This window comes from Oncorhynchus keta, chromosome 25 (assembly GCF_023373465.1).
Source record: "Oncorhynchus keta strain PuntledgeMale-10-30-2019 chromosome 25, Oket_V2, whole genome shotgun sequence".
Taxonomy (NCBI): Eukaryota; Metazoa; Chordata; class Actinopteri; order Salmoniformes; family Salmonidae; genus Oncorhynchus; species Oncorhynchus keta.
The window spans coordinates 48,565,550-48,581,947 of record NC_068445.1 but is presented as its reverse complement, the minus strand read 5'-3'; the positions used below and the strand labels follow the sequence as shown (position 1 = coordinate 48,581,947).

The following is a 16,398-nucleotide window of genomic DNA, read 5'->3' as shown; positions in this document are numbered from 1 at the left end:
GGGGCCACACACACATAGACAGAGATACAGAGAGAGCAGGGGGCCACACACATAGACAGAGATACAGAGAGATCAGGGGCCACACACATAGACAGAGATACAGAGAGAGCAGGGGGCCACACACATAGACAGAGATACAGAGAGAGCAGGGGGCCACACACACATAGACAGAGATACAGAGAGATCAGGGGTCACATAGACAGACATACAGAGAGATCAGGGGGCCACACACATAGACAGAGATACAGAGAGTTCAGGGGGCCACACACATAGACAGAGATACAGAGAGATCAGGGGGCCACACACCTAGACAGAGAGAGCAGGGGGCCACACACCTAGACAGAGAGAGCAGGGGGCCACACACCTAGACAGAGATACAGAGAGAGCAGGGGGCCACACACCTAGACAGAGAGAGCAGGGGGCCACACACACATAGACAGAGATACAGAGAGATCAGGGGGCCACATAGACAGACATACAGAGAGATCAGGGGGCCACACACATAGACAGAGATACAGAGAGTTCAAGGGGCCACACACATAGACAGAGATACAGAGAGATCAGGGGGCCACACACCTAGACAGAGAGAGCAGGGGGCCACACACCTAGACAGAGATACAGAGAGAGCAGGGGGCCACACACCTAGACAGAGAGAGCAGGGGGCCACACACCTAGACAGAGATACAGAGAGAGCAGGGGGCCACACACCTAGACAGAGATACAGAGAGATCAGGGGGCCACACACACATAGACAGAGATACAGAGAGAGCAGGGGGCCACACACACATAGACAGAGAGATCAGAGGGCCACACACACATAGACAGAGATACAGAGAGATCAGGGGGCCACACACACATAGACAGAGATACAGAGAGAGCAGGGGGCCACACACATAGACAGAGAGAGCAGGGGGCCACACACACATAGACAGAGAGAGCAGGGGGCCACACACACATAGACAGAGATACAGAGAGAGCAGGGGGCCACACACACATAGACAGAGATACAGAGAGAGGAGGGGGCCACACACATAGACAGATAGATCAGGGGGCCACACACATAGACAGAGATACAGAGAGATCAGGGGGCCACACACACATAGACAGAGATACAGAGAGATCAGGGGGCCACACACACATAGACAGAGATACAGAGAGAGCAGGGGGCCACACACACATAGACAGAGATACAGAGAGAGCAGGGGGCCACACACACGTCTGTCTGTCTGTCTGATCTGACGTTTTTTCTCTTTCTGTTTCAGTCATTCCAAGGAAGCCAGGGGAGAGCCTACCTCTTTAACTCTGTGTAAGTATAAAACCCCCTCTTTAACTCTGTGTAAGTCTTAAAACCCCTCTTTAACTCTGTGTAAGTCTTAAACCCCCTCTTTAACTCTGTGTAAGTATAAAAACCCCTCTTTAACTCTGTGTAAGTATAAACCCCCCTCTTTAACTCTGTGTAAGTCTTAAACCCCTCTTTAACTCTGTGTAAGTCTTAAATCCCCTCTTTAACTCTGTGTAAGTCTTAAACCCCCTCTTTAACTCTGTGTAAGTCTTAAACCCCCTCTTTAACTCTGTGTAACTATTAAACCCCCTCTTTAACTCTGTGTAAGTCTTAAACCCCTCTTTAACTCTGTGTAAGTCTTAAACCCCTCTTTAACTCTGTGTAAGTATAAAAACCCCCTTTAACTCTGTGTAAGTATAAACCCCCTCTTTAACTCTGTGTAAGTCTTAAACCCTCTTTAACTCTTTAAAGTCCCCCTCTTTAACTCTGTGTAAGTCTTAAACCCCCTCTTTAACTCTGTGTAAGTTTTAAACCCCTCTTTAACTCTGTGTAAGTCTTAAACCCCCTCTTTAACTCTAAGTCTTAAACCCCTCTTTAACTCTGTGTAAGTCTTAAACCCCCTCTTTAACTCTGTGTAAGTCTTAAACCCCCTCTTTAACTCTGTGTAAGTCTTAAACCCCTCTTTAACTCTGTGTAAGTCTTAAACCCCTCTTTAACTCTGTGTAAGTCTTAAACCCTCTTTAACTCTGTGTAAGTCTTAAACCCCTCTTTAACTCTGTGTAAGTCTAAAAACCCCTCTTTAACTCTGTGTAAGTCTATAAAACCCCTCTAACACTTTAACTCTGTGTAAGTCTTAAACCCCCCCCCTCTTTAACTCTGTGTAAGTCTTAAACCCCCCTCTTTAACTCTGTGTAAGTCTCTTTAACTCTGTGTAAGTCTTAAACCCCCTCTTTAACTCTGTGTAAGTCTTAAACCCCCTCTTTAACTCTGTGTAAGTCTTAAACCCCCTCTTTAACTCTGTGTAAGTCTTAAACCCCCTCTTTAACTCTGTGTAAGTCTTAAACCCCCTCTTTAACTCTGTGTAAGTCTTAAACCCCCTCTTTAACTCTGTGTAAGTCTTAAACCCCCTCTTTAACTCTGTGTAAGTCTTAAACCCCCTCTTTAACTCTGTGTAAGTCTTAAACCCCCTCTTTAACTCTGTGTAAGTCTTAAACCCCCTCTTTAACTCTGTGTAAGTCTTAAACCCCCTCTTTAACTCTGTGTAACTATTAAACCTCTGATGTTTCATCAGCTGACCACTTGTCTATATCGGACCAAGCTGCAACAATTTATCTTTAAAACTCTGATTTAAACATCTCTTACATCTTTAACCAAACACCCAACCTTATGCCTAAACATAACCTTAAATAGAGCTATTTTTTCTCTCTCTCTCTCCCTTAGTGTGAACGTGGGCTGTGGGCCGGCCGAGGAGCGGGTTCTCCTAACAGGTTTACATGCCGTCGCTGACATCTACTGTGAAAACTGTAAAACCACTCTGGGATGGAAATACGTATGTCGCCTACCAACCTACTACACCTACTGCACCTACTACACCTACTACACCTACACCTACTACATCTACTACACCTACTATACCTACTGTACCTACTACACCTACTACATCTACTACACCTACTACACCTACTACACCTACTACATCTACTACACCTACTACACCTACTACATCTACTACACCTACTACATCTACTACACCTACTACATCTACTACATCTACTACATCTACTGCACCTACTACACCTACTGCACCTACTACACCTACTACACCTACTACACCTACTACACCTACTACATCTACTACATCTACTATACCTACTACACCTACTACACCTACTACATCTACTACATCTACTATACCTACTACACCTACTACACCTACTACACCTACTACATCTACTACATCTACTGCACCTACTACACCTACTGCACCTACTACACCTACTACATCTACTACACCTACTACATCTACTACATCTACTACACCTACTACACCTACTACACCTACTACATCTACTACACCTACTACACCTACTACATCTACTACACCTACTACATCTACTACACCTACTACATCTACTACATCTACTACACCTACTACACCTACTACATCTACTGCACCTACTACACCTACTGCACCTACTACACCTACTACACCTACTACACCTACTACACCTACTACATCTACTACATCTACTATACCTACTACACCTACTACACCTACTACATCTACTACATCTACTATACCTACTACACCTACTACATCTACTACATCTACTACACCTACTACACCTACTACACCTACTACACCTACTACACCTACTACATCTACTACACCTACTACATCTACTACACCTACTACACCTACTACACCTACTACACCTACTACACCTACTACACCTACTACATCTACTACACCTACTACACCTACTACATCTACTACACCTACTACATCTACTACACCTACTACATCTACTACATCTACTATACCTACTACACCTACTACACCTACTACACCTACTACATCTACTGCACCTACTACATCTACTACATCTACTATACCTACTACACCTACTACACCTACTACATCTACTACATCTACTATACCTACTACACCTACTACACCTACTACACCTACTACATCTACTACATCTACTGCACCTACTACACCTACTGCACCTACTACACCTACTACATCTACTACACCTACTACACCTACTACACCTACTACATCTACTATACCTACTAACTACACCTACTACATCTACTACATCTACTATACCTACTACACCTACTACACCTACTACACCTACTACACCTACTACACCTACTACATCTACTACATCTACTGCACCTACTACACCTACTGCACCTACTACACCTACTACATCTACTACACCTACTACATCTACTACACCTACTACACCTACTACATCTACTACATCTACTGCACCTACTACACCTACTACACCTACTACATCTACTACATCTACTGCACCTACTACACCTACTGCACCTACTACACCTACTACATCTACTACACCTACTACACCTACTACACCTACTACATCTACTATACCTACTAACTACACCTACTACATCTACTACATCTACTATACCTACTACACCTACTACACCTACTACACCTACTACACCTACTACACCTACTACATCTACTACATCTACTGCACCTACTACACCTACTGCACCTACTACACCTACTACATCTACTACACCTACTACACCTACTACACCTACTACATCTACTATACCTACTAACTACACCTACTACATCTACTATACCTACTACACCTACTACACCTACTATACCTACTACATCTACTATACCTACTAACTACACCTACTACATCTACTATACCTACTACACCTACTACACCTACTACACCTACTATACCTACTACATCTACTATACCTACTAACTACACCTACTACATCTACTATACCTACTACACCTACTACACCTACTATACCTACTACACCTACTACACCTACTACACCTACTACACCTACTACACCTACTACACCTACTACATCTACTACACCTACTACATCTACTACACCTACTACACCTACTACACCTACTACACCTACTATACCTACTAACTACACCTACTACATCTACTATACCTACTACACCTACTATACCTACTACATCTACTATACCTACTAACTACACCTACTACACCTACTACACCTACTATACCTACTACACCTACTACACCTACTACATCTACTACACCTACTACATCTACTACACCTACTACACCTACTACACCTACTACATCTACTATACCTACTAACTACACCTACTACATATACTATACCTACTACACCTACTACACCTACTACACCTACTATACCTACTACATCTACTATACCTACTAACTACACCTACTACATCTACTATACCTACTACACCTACTACACCTACTACACCTACTATACCTACTACACCTACTACACCTACTACACCTACTACACCTACTATACCTACTAACTACAACTACTACATCTACTATACCTACTACACCTACTACACCTACTACACCTACTATACCTACTACATCTACTATACCTACTAACTACACCTACTACATCTACTATACCTACTACACCTACTACACCTACTACACCTACTACACCTACTACACCTACTACATCTACTATACCTACTAACTACACCTACTACATCTACTATACCTACTACACCTACTACACCTACTACATCTACCGCTCAAACAAAATGTCACCTATCAAATGAGCCGATATCTAATTAAATATATGCGTATTTGCATACGACACAATACATTTTTTTGGACACTGAACGAAGTCAGCCTAAAATAAATCAAATTAACTTGTCCAACTTTAACTTGTCCAAAACAGATAAATACTGTTTTCCTACTTCTATCTGTAAAACACTAAGGACATATACATAAAATGTTATCTAGAATAAACAATGTGCAACAAATCAACAATTCCCTCTTGGTAAGTCTGTAAAATATACACTGAACAAAAATATAAACACAACATCAAAGATTTTACTGAGTTACACTTCCTATAAGGGATTGAAATACATTGACTGGGAATACAGATATACATCTGTTGGTCACAGATACAGTGCAAAGTATTCAAACCCCTTGACTTGTTCCACATTTTGTTACGTTACAGCCTTAATCTAAAATGGATGAAATAAAAAATAAAATCCTCATCAATCTACTACATAATGACAAAGCGAAAACAGGTTTTTAGACATTTTTGCTAATTCATTAAAAATAAAAAACAGAAATACCATATTTACATGAGTATTCAGACCCTTTGCAATGAGACTCGAAATTGAGCTTGGGTGCATCCTGTTTCCATTGATCATCCTTGAGATGTTTCTACAACTTGATTGGAGTCCACCTGGGGGTAAATTCAATTGGTTGGACATGATTTGGAAAGGCACTCACCTGTCTATAGAAGGTCCATCAGTTGACATTGCACATCAGAGCAAAAACCAAGCCATGTGGTCGAAGGAATTTTCCGTAGAGCTCCGAGACAGGATTGTGTCGATGGACATGTCTGGGGAAGGGTACCAAAACATTTCTCCAGCATTGAAGGTCCCCAAGAACACAGTGGCCTCCATCATTCTTAAATGGAAGAAGTTTGGAACCACCAAGACTCTTCCTAGAGCTGGCCGTCTGGCCAAACTGAGCAATCGGGGGAGAAGGGCCTTGGTCAGGGAGGTGACCAAGAACCCGATGGTCACTCAGACAGGGCCCCAGAGTTTCTCTGTTGAGATGGGAGAACCTTCCAGAAGGACAACTATCTCGGCAGCACTCCACCAATCAGGCTTGGTAGAGTGGCCACTCCTTAGTAAAAGGCACATGGCAGCCCACTTGGAGTTTGCCAAAAGGCACCTAAAGGACTCTCTGCTCTGATGAAACTAAGATTGAACTCTTTGGCCTGAATGCCAAGCGTCACATCTGGAGGAAACCTGGCACCATCCCTACGGTGAAACATGGTGGTGGCAACATCATGCTGTGGGGATGTTTTTCAGCGGCAGAGACTGGGATACTTGTCAGGATTGAGGGAAAGATGAACAGAGAAAAGTACAGAGAGATACTTGTTGAAAACCTGCTCCAGAGCACTCAGGACCTCAGACTGGAGTGAATGTTCACCTTCCAACAGGACAACGACCCTAAGCACACAGCCAACACAACGCAGGAGTGGCTTCGGGACAAGTCTCTGAATGTCCGTGAGTGGCCCAGCCAGAGCATGGACTTTAACCCGATCGAAAATATCTGGAGAGACCTGAAAATAGCTGTGCAGCAACGCTCCCCATCCAATCTAACAGAGCTTGAGAGGATCTGCTGAGAAGAATAGGATAAACTCCCCAAATACAGGTGTGCCAAGCTTGTAGCGTCATACCCAAGAATTTCTAAAAAAACGTTTTTTTTGCCTTGTCGTTATGGGGTATTGTGATGTCATTATGGGGTATTGTGATGTCATTATGGGGTATTGTGTGTAGATTGATGAGGGGAAAAAACAATTTAATCTATTTTAGAATACGCCTGTAATGTAACAAACTGTGGAAAAGGTCAAGGGGACTGAATACTTAGCAAATGCACTGTACCGTAAAAAACAAAAGGTCGTGGATCAGAAAACCAGTCAGTATCTGGTGTGACCATTTACCTCATACATGGTGACACATGTCCTTCACATAGAGTTGATCAGGCTGTTGATTGTGGCCTGTGAAATGTTGTCCCACTCCTCTTCAATGGCTGTGAGAAGTTGCTGGGTATTGGCAGGAATTGGAACACGCTGTCATACACCTCGATCCAGAGCATCCCAAACATGCTCAATGGGTGACATGTCTGGCGAGCCATGGAAGAACTGGGACATTTTCAGCTTCCAGTGATTGTGTCCAGATCCTTGCGACAAGGTGCTGTGCATTATCATGCTGAAACATGAGGTGTTGACAGTGGATGAATGGCACGATGATGGGCTTCAGGATCTCATCACGGTTTCTCTGTGCATTCAAATTGCCATAAATATAAAATATAGATAAAATGCAACTGTGTTTGTTGTCCGTAGCTTATGCCTGCCCATACCATAACCCCACCACCACCACGGGGCACTCTGTTCACAGTGTTGACATCAGCAAAACGCTCGCCCACGATGCCATACTGCCTGGTACGGTTGAAACCGGGATTCATCCGTGAAGAGTAGACTTCTCCAGCGTGCCAGTGGCCATCGAAGGTGAACATTTGCCCACTGAAGTCAGTTACAACGCCGAACTGCAGTCGGGTCAAGACCCTGGTGAGGACGACGAGCAGATGAGCTTCCCGTTTCTGACAGTTTGTACAGAAAATCTTTGGTTGTTCAAACCCACAGTATCATCAGCTGTCCGGGTGGCTGGTCCCAGACGATCCCGCAGGTGAACAAGCCGGATGTGGAGGTCCTGGGTTGGCGTGGTTACACGTGGTCTACGGTTGTGGAGGTCCTGGGTTGGCGTGGTTACACGTGGTCTACGGTTGTGGAGGTCCTGGGTTGTCGTGGTTACACGTTGTCTACGGTAGTGATGCCAGTTGGACTGCAAAAATTCTCTAAAACGACATTGGAAGAGGCTTGAATTAACATTCAATTCTCTGGCAACAGCTCTAGTGGACATTACTGCGGTCAGCATGCCAATTGCACGCTCCGTTAAAACTTGAGACATCTGTGGAATTGTGTTGTGTGACAAAACTGCACATTTTAGAGTGGCCTTTTATTGTCCCCAGCATAAGGTGCATCTATGTAATGATAAAGTGGCCTTAATCAGCTTCTTAATATGCCACACCTGTTAGGTTGGTGGATTAACAAAACTAAATTTGTGAGAGAAATAAGCTTTTTGTGCGTATGGAACATTTCTGGGATATTTTATTTCAGCTCATGGAACATGAGTTTAATTTATTTTTTATTTATTTTACCGTTATTTAACTAGGCAAGTCAGTTAAGAACAAATTCTTATTTTCAATGACAGTGAGTTAACTGCCTGTTCAGGGGCAGAACGACAGATTTGTACCTTGTCAGCTCGGGGGTTTGAACTTGGAACCTTCCGGTTACCAGCCCACCGCTCTAACCACTAGGCCACCCTGCCGCCCCATATTTGTGTTCTAACGATAAAACTACATTTGGTGAATGAACATGCTTCTGAAGCTGTGTAAAATGAGTTGGCGTGTGGAGAGAGTCTGGCTTTCTGGCCGTTAAAGACAAGTAAAAGACTTCCAAAAGCCTATTCAGACCCAGTCACCATCTCTTCAAAGTCAATTACTAAATGCAGTCCAGGTTGTAACATTCTCTATGAAAGGGGCTTGATGTATGTGTTAAAATGATGTGTAACTGAATGTAGTGAGCTATGAAATGGGCTCGATGTATGTCCATTATAAAGTGGTTAAAATTGTATAAAATGTCAATGACGGTCGTGATTAACTGAAGAAAATATAAATTTTCTCATCAAGTTTGACAACTTTTTGAAAATACTAATATTAAATAGACCAAAATACCAACAAATCGAAACATTTATGCAACATTGTAATTTCAGTCTGTTGTGCCTGGCCTTAAAAACAGCCCACAGGAAATCTTGAACGCCAGGTAAAAATGTTGATGGTTTACATACATTCTAAACCTACATGGTGACATCAGACTAATGTTTTTGTGGTGTTGTTGTTGTTGTTGTTGTTGTTGTTGTTGTTGTTGACTGACAGCATGTTGTGTTGCAGGAACATGCATTTGAGAGCAGTCAGAAGTACAAGGAGGGGAAGTTCATCATCGAGCTGGCTCACATGATTAAAGACAACGGCTGGGAGTGACATCACTTCCTGTCTCCGGCCCTTTAATGACCTCTGACCTATCAGAGCTCTGGATCTATCAGACTTCACAGAGCGACAACCAATCACCATCAACCACCCACCGTGCCGCCCACTCCGAAACACACACAAAAACACACCCACACACACACAGTCCCTGCTGGTTGTGAAACTGAACATGATGCTGTTGAACTGGAGAGATGACAAGCCTATTGGGGGATGGACCTTCTGTGAAGACCATGTGATCTCACCAGCCAATGACAGACAGCTGGACTTGAATTGGCTCCTCCTTCATCAACCAGGCCCCACCCACCTCACTGGCATTGGCACTTAGTTACACGGCTGCCATGGCAATGTGAGAGAGAGGATAACATGATAACGTTCTACTACCCTCTTCCTCCTCTGACCCGGGAGGAAGAGGAGGTGTTGCAGGAGGAAAGGGGATAGGGTGGCACAGTGGGGGGGGGGCACAGTGGGGGGTGGCACAGTGGGGGGGGGTTCTCCTTGTGTTTTAATCTTTGATTTATTTGTGAATATTTTTATTTTTCAATATTTTTATTCCAGTCTTTGATCTTTAATGATGACTTCACTGTGTGGGAAGTCCCGGTAACCGCTAACCACAAACGTGCCCGGTAAAGTCCCGGTAACACCCCAAAACGTACCCCGAGCAGAGAGGCGGGGATAGATTGATATTATATGTAGATAGATGTGTTTTATCCAACAGCATTGTGGCTGGCTCCATATAGCAACAGTACCATTAGATAAGGTTTACCAGAGGAGATAGAGGGAGGACTATGTTTCCCAAATGGCACTCTCTGCCTTGGTGCACTACCCTATGGGCCCTGGTCTAAAGTAGAGCACTATGTAGGGAATAGGGTGCAATTTGGGACACAGCCTAGAACAGGCTTGACAACCACAGAACACACCCACGCTTCATATTGTGTTACAACCTGAACTAAACTAACCATCACACCCAGGTAGTTGACAACCCAAACTAAACTAACCATCACACCCAGGTAGTTGACAACCTGAACTAAACTAACCATCACACCCAGGTAGTTGACAACCTGAACTAAACTAACCATCACACCCAGGTAGTTGACAACCCGAACTAAACTAACCATCACACCCAGGTAGTTGACAACCTGAACTAAACTAACCATCACACCCAGGTAGTTGACAACCTGAACTAAACTAACCATCACACCCAGGTAGTTGACAACCTGAACTAAACTAACCATCACACCCAGGTAGTTGACAACCTGAACTAAACTAACCATCACACCCACTTAGTTCACAACCTGAACTAAACTACATGTATAGAGTCTATTTAGAGATATGTGATATACATTTGTATGGACATTTATTCTCATGCATATATATATACAGGTAACTGCCAAAGTAAAGGAAACACCAACATATAGCGTCTCAATAGGGCGTTGGGCCTCCACCAATCAGAACAGCTTCAGTCCATCTTGGCATGAATTCTACAAGTGTCTGGAACTCTATTGGAGGGATGAGACGCCATTCTTCCACGAGAAATTCCATCATTTTGTGTTTTTTTTGTTGATGGTGGTGAAAAACTCTGTCTCAGGTGTCGCTCCAGAATGTCCCGTAAGTGTTCAATTGGGTTGAGATCTGGTGACTGAGACGGCCACGACATATGGTTTTTCACCCTAAGCATGATGGGATGTTAATTGCTTAATTAACTCAGGAAACACCAGCTTTCAATCCCTCATTTCCTCCAGTGTTTCCATTATTCTGTCAGCTCCCTGTACATATACAGTATCATGTATTGTATGTATATGAGCAGAATGTCTACTAGCGTGTTGCCCATCTTCAACACAGTGGCAGACTGGAAGGCAGATACTTAGTTTGTACTTTGCAGAGGCCTTTTGGTTCATAGGTTGAGAGGCAAAAGTCTGTCTGTCTCTTTTAAGGTCTTTCCTCCGATGATTAAAAGATTGTATGAGATGCTGAATGATATTGAGGGGTTGCTGGCTAGATCATCTCCCTATTAGTTATTAGATCAATTAAATAGCGCTGCTTTACTCGTTCATATGCTTCACCAATCCTGCTTTACTCGTTCCTACACGTCCCCAATCCTGCTTTACTCGTTCCTATGCGTCCCCAATCCTGCTTTACTCGTTCCTACACGTCCCCAATCCTGCTTTACTCGTTCCTACACGTCCCCAATCCTGCTTTACTCGTTCCTACACGTCCCCAATCCTGCTTTACTCGTTCCTACATGTCACCAATCCTGCTTTACTCGTTCATATGCTTCACCAATCCTGCTTTACTCGTTCCTATGCGTCCCCAATCCTGCTTTACTCGTTCCTACACGTCCCCAATCCTGCTTTACTCGTTCATATGCTTCCCCAATCCTGCTTTACTCGTTCCTATGCTTCCCCAATCCTGCTTTACTCGTTCCTACACGTCACCAATCCTGCTTTACTCGTTCCTATGCTTCACCAATCCTGCTTTACTCGTCCCTATGCGTCCCCAATCGGTGATCCGACCTAAATCAAGGGTTTATAATCCCTCCCGATTCACTTTAAATCACCTTGAACATCCTCGGCATGAACAATGTTCCCCTTTTTCCACAGAAAACTAAATAATAATGTTCATTGCAATTCTTTGCTGCTATGAGAGAAATTACAATCCTTCATCCTTTCTCTTCCCTTCGTTCTGGAGATCTTTTTTTTTGCACTTTATGCCTGGCGCACGGTCGCACGGTTGCTTCTCTCCCTGTGTTCTCGTCCTCGTCGTTAGTTTGCCTCGAAGCTGAATAAATCGTGTGCCTCTCTTCCTACTTTCTCCCGGACTTTCTCCTGTGTTGTGCCGTGCATAACTCTAAACTACGAGCCACCAAAAAAAAGCTCAAACCCACATCGATAGATACAAATAGATAGATAGATTAGATAAATACTTTACGGGTGAAAACTGAGCGTTCAATGGCTACTGTGCCTCAAGAATAGTAGATTATATATAGGCTACACGTACCGGTGTGGGGATGGATGTTTGGGGGGGATCAGACCTCGATAATAATCTATATTGGTGTCGTAGCAGGTAGGGGGAGGGTTGGGGTTTTTAGAATGAGGTGCGATCGCTCGCATTGGTCAGTCAGGTCACATGACCTGTTATTAACCCGTAAGACAAGGACAATGCAAACCTGACCGACTTGGATGGTTAGAGATCTCCTACTTGAATATATAAAACCAGTACAGACCTGTTACACTCTGTATATAGAGGAATATATTGAAGGTTTCTATTGGCTCATTTACTTCTTTGATTTAACTGTACCTCTGGCTGTAAACACGCGTGTGCGTGTGCGTGTGCGTGTGCGTGTGTGTGTGTGTGTGTGTGTGTGTGTGTGTGTGTGTGTGTGTGTGTGTGTGTGTGTTTTTCCTCTTATTTTGCATTTTACGTTTAAGGTGATTTTATATTTTCCTCGTTTTCTTTTTGCATCCGTTTGTTTATGTCTCCCCCTCTCCCAGCGATCTGAGGGGTTTATGTCTCCCCCTCTCCCAGCGATCTGGGGGGTTTATGTCTCCCCCTCTCCCAGCGATCTGGGGGTTTATGTCTCCCCTCTCCCAGCGATCTGGGGGGTTTATGTCTCCCCCTCTCCCAGCGATCTGGGGGGTTTATGTCTCCCCCTCTCCCAGCGATCTGGGGGGTTTATGTCTCCCCCTCTCCCAGCGATCTGGGGGGTTTATGTCTCCCCTCTCCCAGCGATCTGGGGGGTTTATGTCTCCCCTCTCCCAGCGATCTGGGGGGTTTATGTCCCCCCCTCTCCCAGCGATCTGGGGGGTTTATGTCCCCCCCTCTCCCAGCGATCTGGGGGGTTTATGTCTCCCCCTCTCCCAGCGATCTGGGGGGTTTATGTCTCCCCTCTCCCAGCGATCTGGGGGGTTTATGTCTCCCCCTCTCCCAGCGATCTGGGGGGTTTATGTCTCCCCCTCTCCCAGCGATCTGGGGGGCTTATGTCTCCCCCTCTCCCAGCGATCTGGGGGGTTTATGTCTCCCCCTCTCCCAGCGATCTGGGGGGTTTATGTCTCCCCCTCTCCCAGCGATCTGGGGGGTTTAAGTCTCCCCTCTCCCAGCGATCTGGGGGGTTTACGTCTCCCCCTCTCCCAGCGATCTGGGGGGTTTATGTCTCCCCCTCTCCCAGCGATCTGGGGGGTTTATGTCTCCCCTCTCCCAGCGATCTGGGGGGGTTTATGTCTCCCCTCTCCCAGCGATCTGGGGGGTTTATGTCTCCCCTCTCCCAGCGATCTGGGGGGGTTTATGTCTCCCCTCTCCCAGCGATCTGGGGAGGTTTATGTCTCCCCTCTCCCAGCGATCTGGGGGGTTTATGTCTCCCCTCTCCCAGCGATCTGAGGGGTTTATGTCTCCCCTCTCCCAGCGATCTGGGGGGTTTATGTCTCCCCTCTCCCAGCGATCTTGGGGGTTTATGTCTCCCCCTCTCCCAGCGATCTGGGGGGTTTATGTCTCCCCCTCTCCCAGCGATCTGGGGGGTTTATGTCTCCCCTCTCCCAGCGATCTGGGGGGTTTATGTCTCCCCTCTCCCAGCGATCTGGGGGTTTATGTCTCCCAGCGATCTGGGGGGTTTATGTCTCCCCCTCTCCCAGCGATCTGGGGGGTTTATGTCTCCCAGCGATCTGGGGGGGTTTATGTCTCCCCCTCTCCCAGCGATCTGGGGGCTTGATGGCCAGCCAGGGTTTATGTCTCCCAGCGATCTGGGGGCTTGATGGCCAGCTGGGGTTTATGTCTCCCAGCGATCTGGGGGCTTGATGGCCAGCTGGGGTTTATGTCTCCCAGAGATCTGGGGGCTTGATGGCCAGCTGGGGTTTATGTCTCCCAGCGATCTGGGGGCTTGATGGCCAGCCAGGGTTTATGTCTCCCAGAGATCTGGGGGCTTGATGGCCAGCTGGGGTTTATGTCTCCCAGCGATCTGGGGGCTTGATGGCCAGCTGGGGTTTATGTCTCCCAGCGATCTGGGGGCTTGATGGCCAGCTGGGGTTTATGTCTCCCAGCGATCTGGGGGCTTGATGGCCAGCTGGGGTTTATGTCTCCCAGCGATCTGGGGGCTTGATGGCCAGCTGGGGTTTATGTCTCCCAGAGATCTGGGGGCTTGATGGCCAGCCGGGGTTTATGTCTCCCAGCGATCTGGGGGCTTGATGGCCAGCTGGGGTTTATGTCTCCCAGCGATCTGGGGGCTTGATGGCCAGCTGAAGAGTTTCTTTAGAAATTGTATTATTTTACTCTGTGTGTGTAGGGCTGGGGTGGAAGGTCCATTAAACCCAGGTTTGGCCTCTAGGGCCCCAATGTCTGACCTGCGCTGAGCTCTGTTGACTGTAGAAGTATATGGGGAGCTGGATAATCCCTCAAACTTACAGAACAGAAGAGCGTTGACCTAGGTTCTTTCTTTCTTTCCAACAATCAATATCCCCTGTATACACCTTCTCTCTCTCTCTCTCTCTCTCTCTCTTTCTCTTTCTCTCTCTCTCTCATCTCTCTCTCTCTCTCACTCTCTCTCTCTCCCTCTCTCTCTCTCTCTCTCTCTCTCTCTCTCTCTCTCTCTCTCTCTCTCTCTCTCTCTCTCTCTCTCTCTCTCTCTCGTTAATCCAACTAGCACACATGAAAAACAGTCACTAGTGTCACTGTCAGTTTATACCAAATATAACATTGTTACTAGATTTCTAGAGAACTGGTGTCACAACTAAAGCTAAAGAGCCAATCAGACAGGGGTGGTGGATGTTGTTTGTTAGAGCTTTCAGACTCCTGGAGATTCAGACCACTCGTAACAAAAAAACCAAAACTTATTCCGGAACCTGTCAGGTGTGACTTCTCACTAGTTCTCTAGAAGGTTCTCGATCATTCTGTAGAACGTTCTACAGTTGTTCTGTATTCTGGAATGTAATGTCCAAAAGCTAGTCATTTGCTGTGAAAGATGATTGTTTATTTCCCCAGATATTATTTGTTATTTTGGTGACACTGGCGCCGACTTCTGACATAGTTTTTTTTTTTTAGATCTGCAGGAGATATTACCACAGGCTGTGTCCCAAATCACATTCCCGACCTATTTGCTCTACTCTATAAAGTATTATAGGGATTAGGGTCCCGTTTGGGACGTTGGAACAGAGAGCTGATGACGAGATAGGTATTGGAGATGTTATTATCCCTGAGAAGAGATGATTAAAACTATATGATAGGTATACAAAGGAAAAGATTGTAACGTTTGATAAATGTGTTCAAATTGTTCAAATGAAAATAGGTCTAAAGTTTGCTGTATTTATAATGGCTGTATTAAAGTCGTGCCTGGTTCTCTTTTTCTTTATTCAAACACATTATATATGCTTTCTTTTTACTTGACTACAATTTATTTTGCGTTCTGTATGTATGTTTTCACTGTATTGTAAAATGATCAGATATCACAATAAACTTTAAATGGCATTCGACTGGGGATTGTGTGTGTGTGTGTGTGTGTGTGTGTGTGTGTGTGTGTGTGTGTGTGTGTGTGTGTGTGTGTGTGTGTGTGTGTGTGTGTGTGTGTGTGTGTGTGTGTGTGTGTGTGTGTGTGTGTGTGTGTTCCATAGTTCCTTCAACAGCTACATGAGAACAGGGAGTAGGTCACACTGTAACAGAAAACTACTGTCATTTTCCCCCTTAGGATGCTTCAGGGAAAAATGTTTGTTTATTCCGTGTATA

The 16,398-nt window shown here is 45.1% G+C and overlaps 2 protein-coding genes and 2 long non-coding RNA genes across 20 annotated transcripts in view; 2 read left to right on the top strand and 2 right to left on the bottom strand.

Moving 5' to 3' along the window:
• ypel1 (yippee-like 1) overlaps positions 1-10,143 on the top strand; it is a 42,794-nt gene extending 32,651 nt beyond the window's left edge. For both annotated transcript variants that reach the window (XM_052479876.1, XM_052479875.1), the window contains 3 exons: positions 1,263-1,306; positions 2,723-2,831; positions 9,601-10,143. In XM_052479876.1, coding sequence (XP_052335836.1) covers positions 1,263-1,306; positions 2,723-2,831; positions 9,601-9,690 — 243 coding nt within the window. In that variant the 3' untranslated portion in view covers positions 9,691-10,143. The remainder of the gene's footprint in view (positions 1-1,262; positions 1,307-2,722; positions 2,832-9,600) is intronic.
• Positions 3,143-9,594, bottom strand: LOC127911881 (uncharacterized). 5 transcript variants are annotated; one of them, XR_008079752.1, is made up of 5 exons: positions 5,576-9,594; positions 5,446-5,463; positions 4,810-4,890; positions 3,782-3,808; positions 3,143-3,178 (listed from the first exon to the last, which is right to left on the bottom strand). It is a non-coding gene; the product is annotated as an uncharacterized LOC127911881 (long non-coding RNA). The 5 variants fall into 5 exon arrangements; XR_008079751.1 differs by lacking the exon at positions 3,143-3,178 and adding an exon at positions 3,530-3,565; XR_008079753.1 differs by lacking the exon at positions 3,143-3,178 and adding an exon at positions 3,530-3,565 and having other exon boundaries at positions 3,764-3,799; positions 4,819-4,890.
• LOC127911883 (uncharacterized) lies at positions 4,016-4,574 on the bottom strand. 2 transcript variants are annotated; one of them, XR_008079758.1, is made up of 3 exons: positions 4,546-4,574; positions 4,218-4,271; positions 4,016-4,051 (listed from the first exon to the last, which is right to left on the bottom strand). It is a non-coding gene; the product is annotated as an uncharacterized LOC127911883 (long non-coding RNA). The 2 variants fall into 2 exon arrangements; XR_008079757.1 differs by lacking the exon at positions 4,546-4,574 and adding an exon at positions 4,353-4,381.
• A 41-nt stretch (positions 10,144-10,184) lies between the features above and the next one.
• LOC127911877 (protein mono-ADP-ribosyltransferase PARP4-like) lies at positions 10,185-16,148 on the top strand. 11 transcript variants are annotated; one of them, XR_008079745.1, is made up of 3 exons: positions 10,185-10,664; positions 10,782-13,700; positions 14,005-16,148. XR_008079745.1 is itself a non-coding variant. In XM_052479820.1 (2 exons), exons 1-2 carry the CDS (start codon positions 12,873-12,875, stop codon positions 14,436-14,438), a joined length of 1,059 nt encoding a protein of 352 aa, XP_052335780.1. In that variant the 5' UTR covers positions 11,165-12,872; the 3' UTR covers positions 14,439-16,148. The 11 variants fall into 11 exon arrangements, 10 of the variants coding, with proteins under 10 accessions (XP_052335780.1, XP_052335781.1, XP_052335777.1 ...); XM_052479820.1 differs by lacking the exon at positions 10,185-10,664 and having other exon boundaries at positions 11,165-13,497; XM_052479821.1 differs by lacking the exon at positions 10,185-10,664 and having other exon boundaries at positions 11,165-13,531.
• Positions 16,149-16,398: the final 250 nt, after the last annotated feature.

What these genes read in the sequence shown, in the direction of transcription:
- LOC127911877 (XM_052479815.1), top strand. Translation starts at nt 12,873, where the DNA reads ATGGTTAGAGATCTCCTACTTGAATATATAAAACCAGTACAGACCTGT. An exon ending in CTCTCCCAGCGATCTGGGGG is followed by an intron (nt 13,870 to 14,004) that starts GTTTATGTCTCC and finishes CGATCTGGGGAG; the next exon opens with GTTTATGTCTCCCCTCTCCC.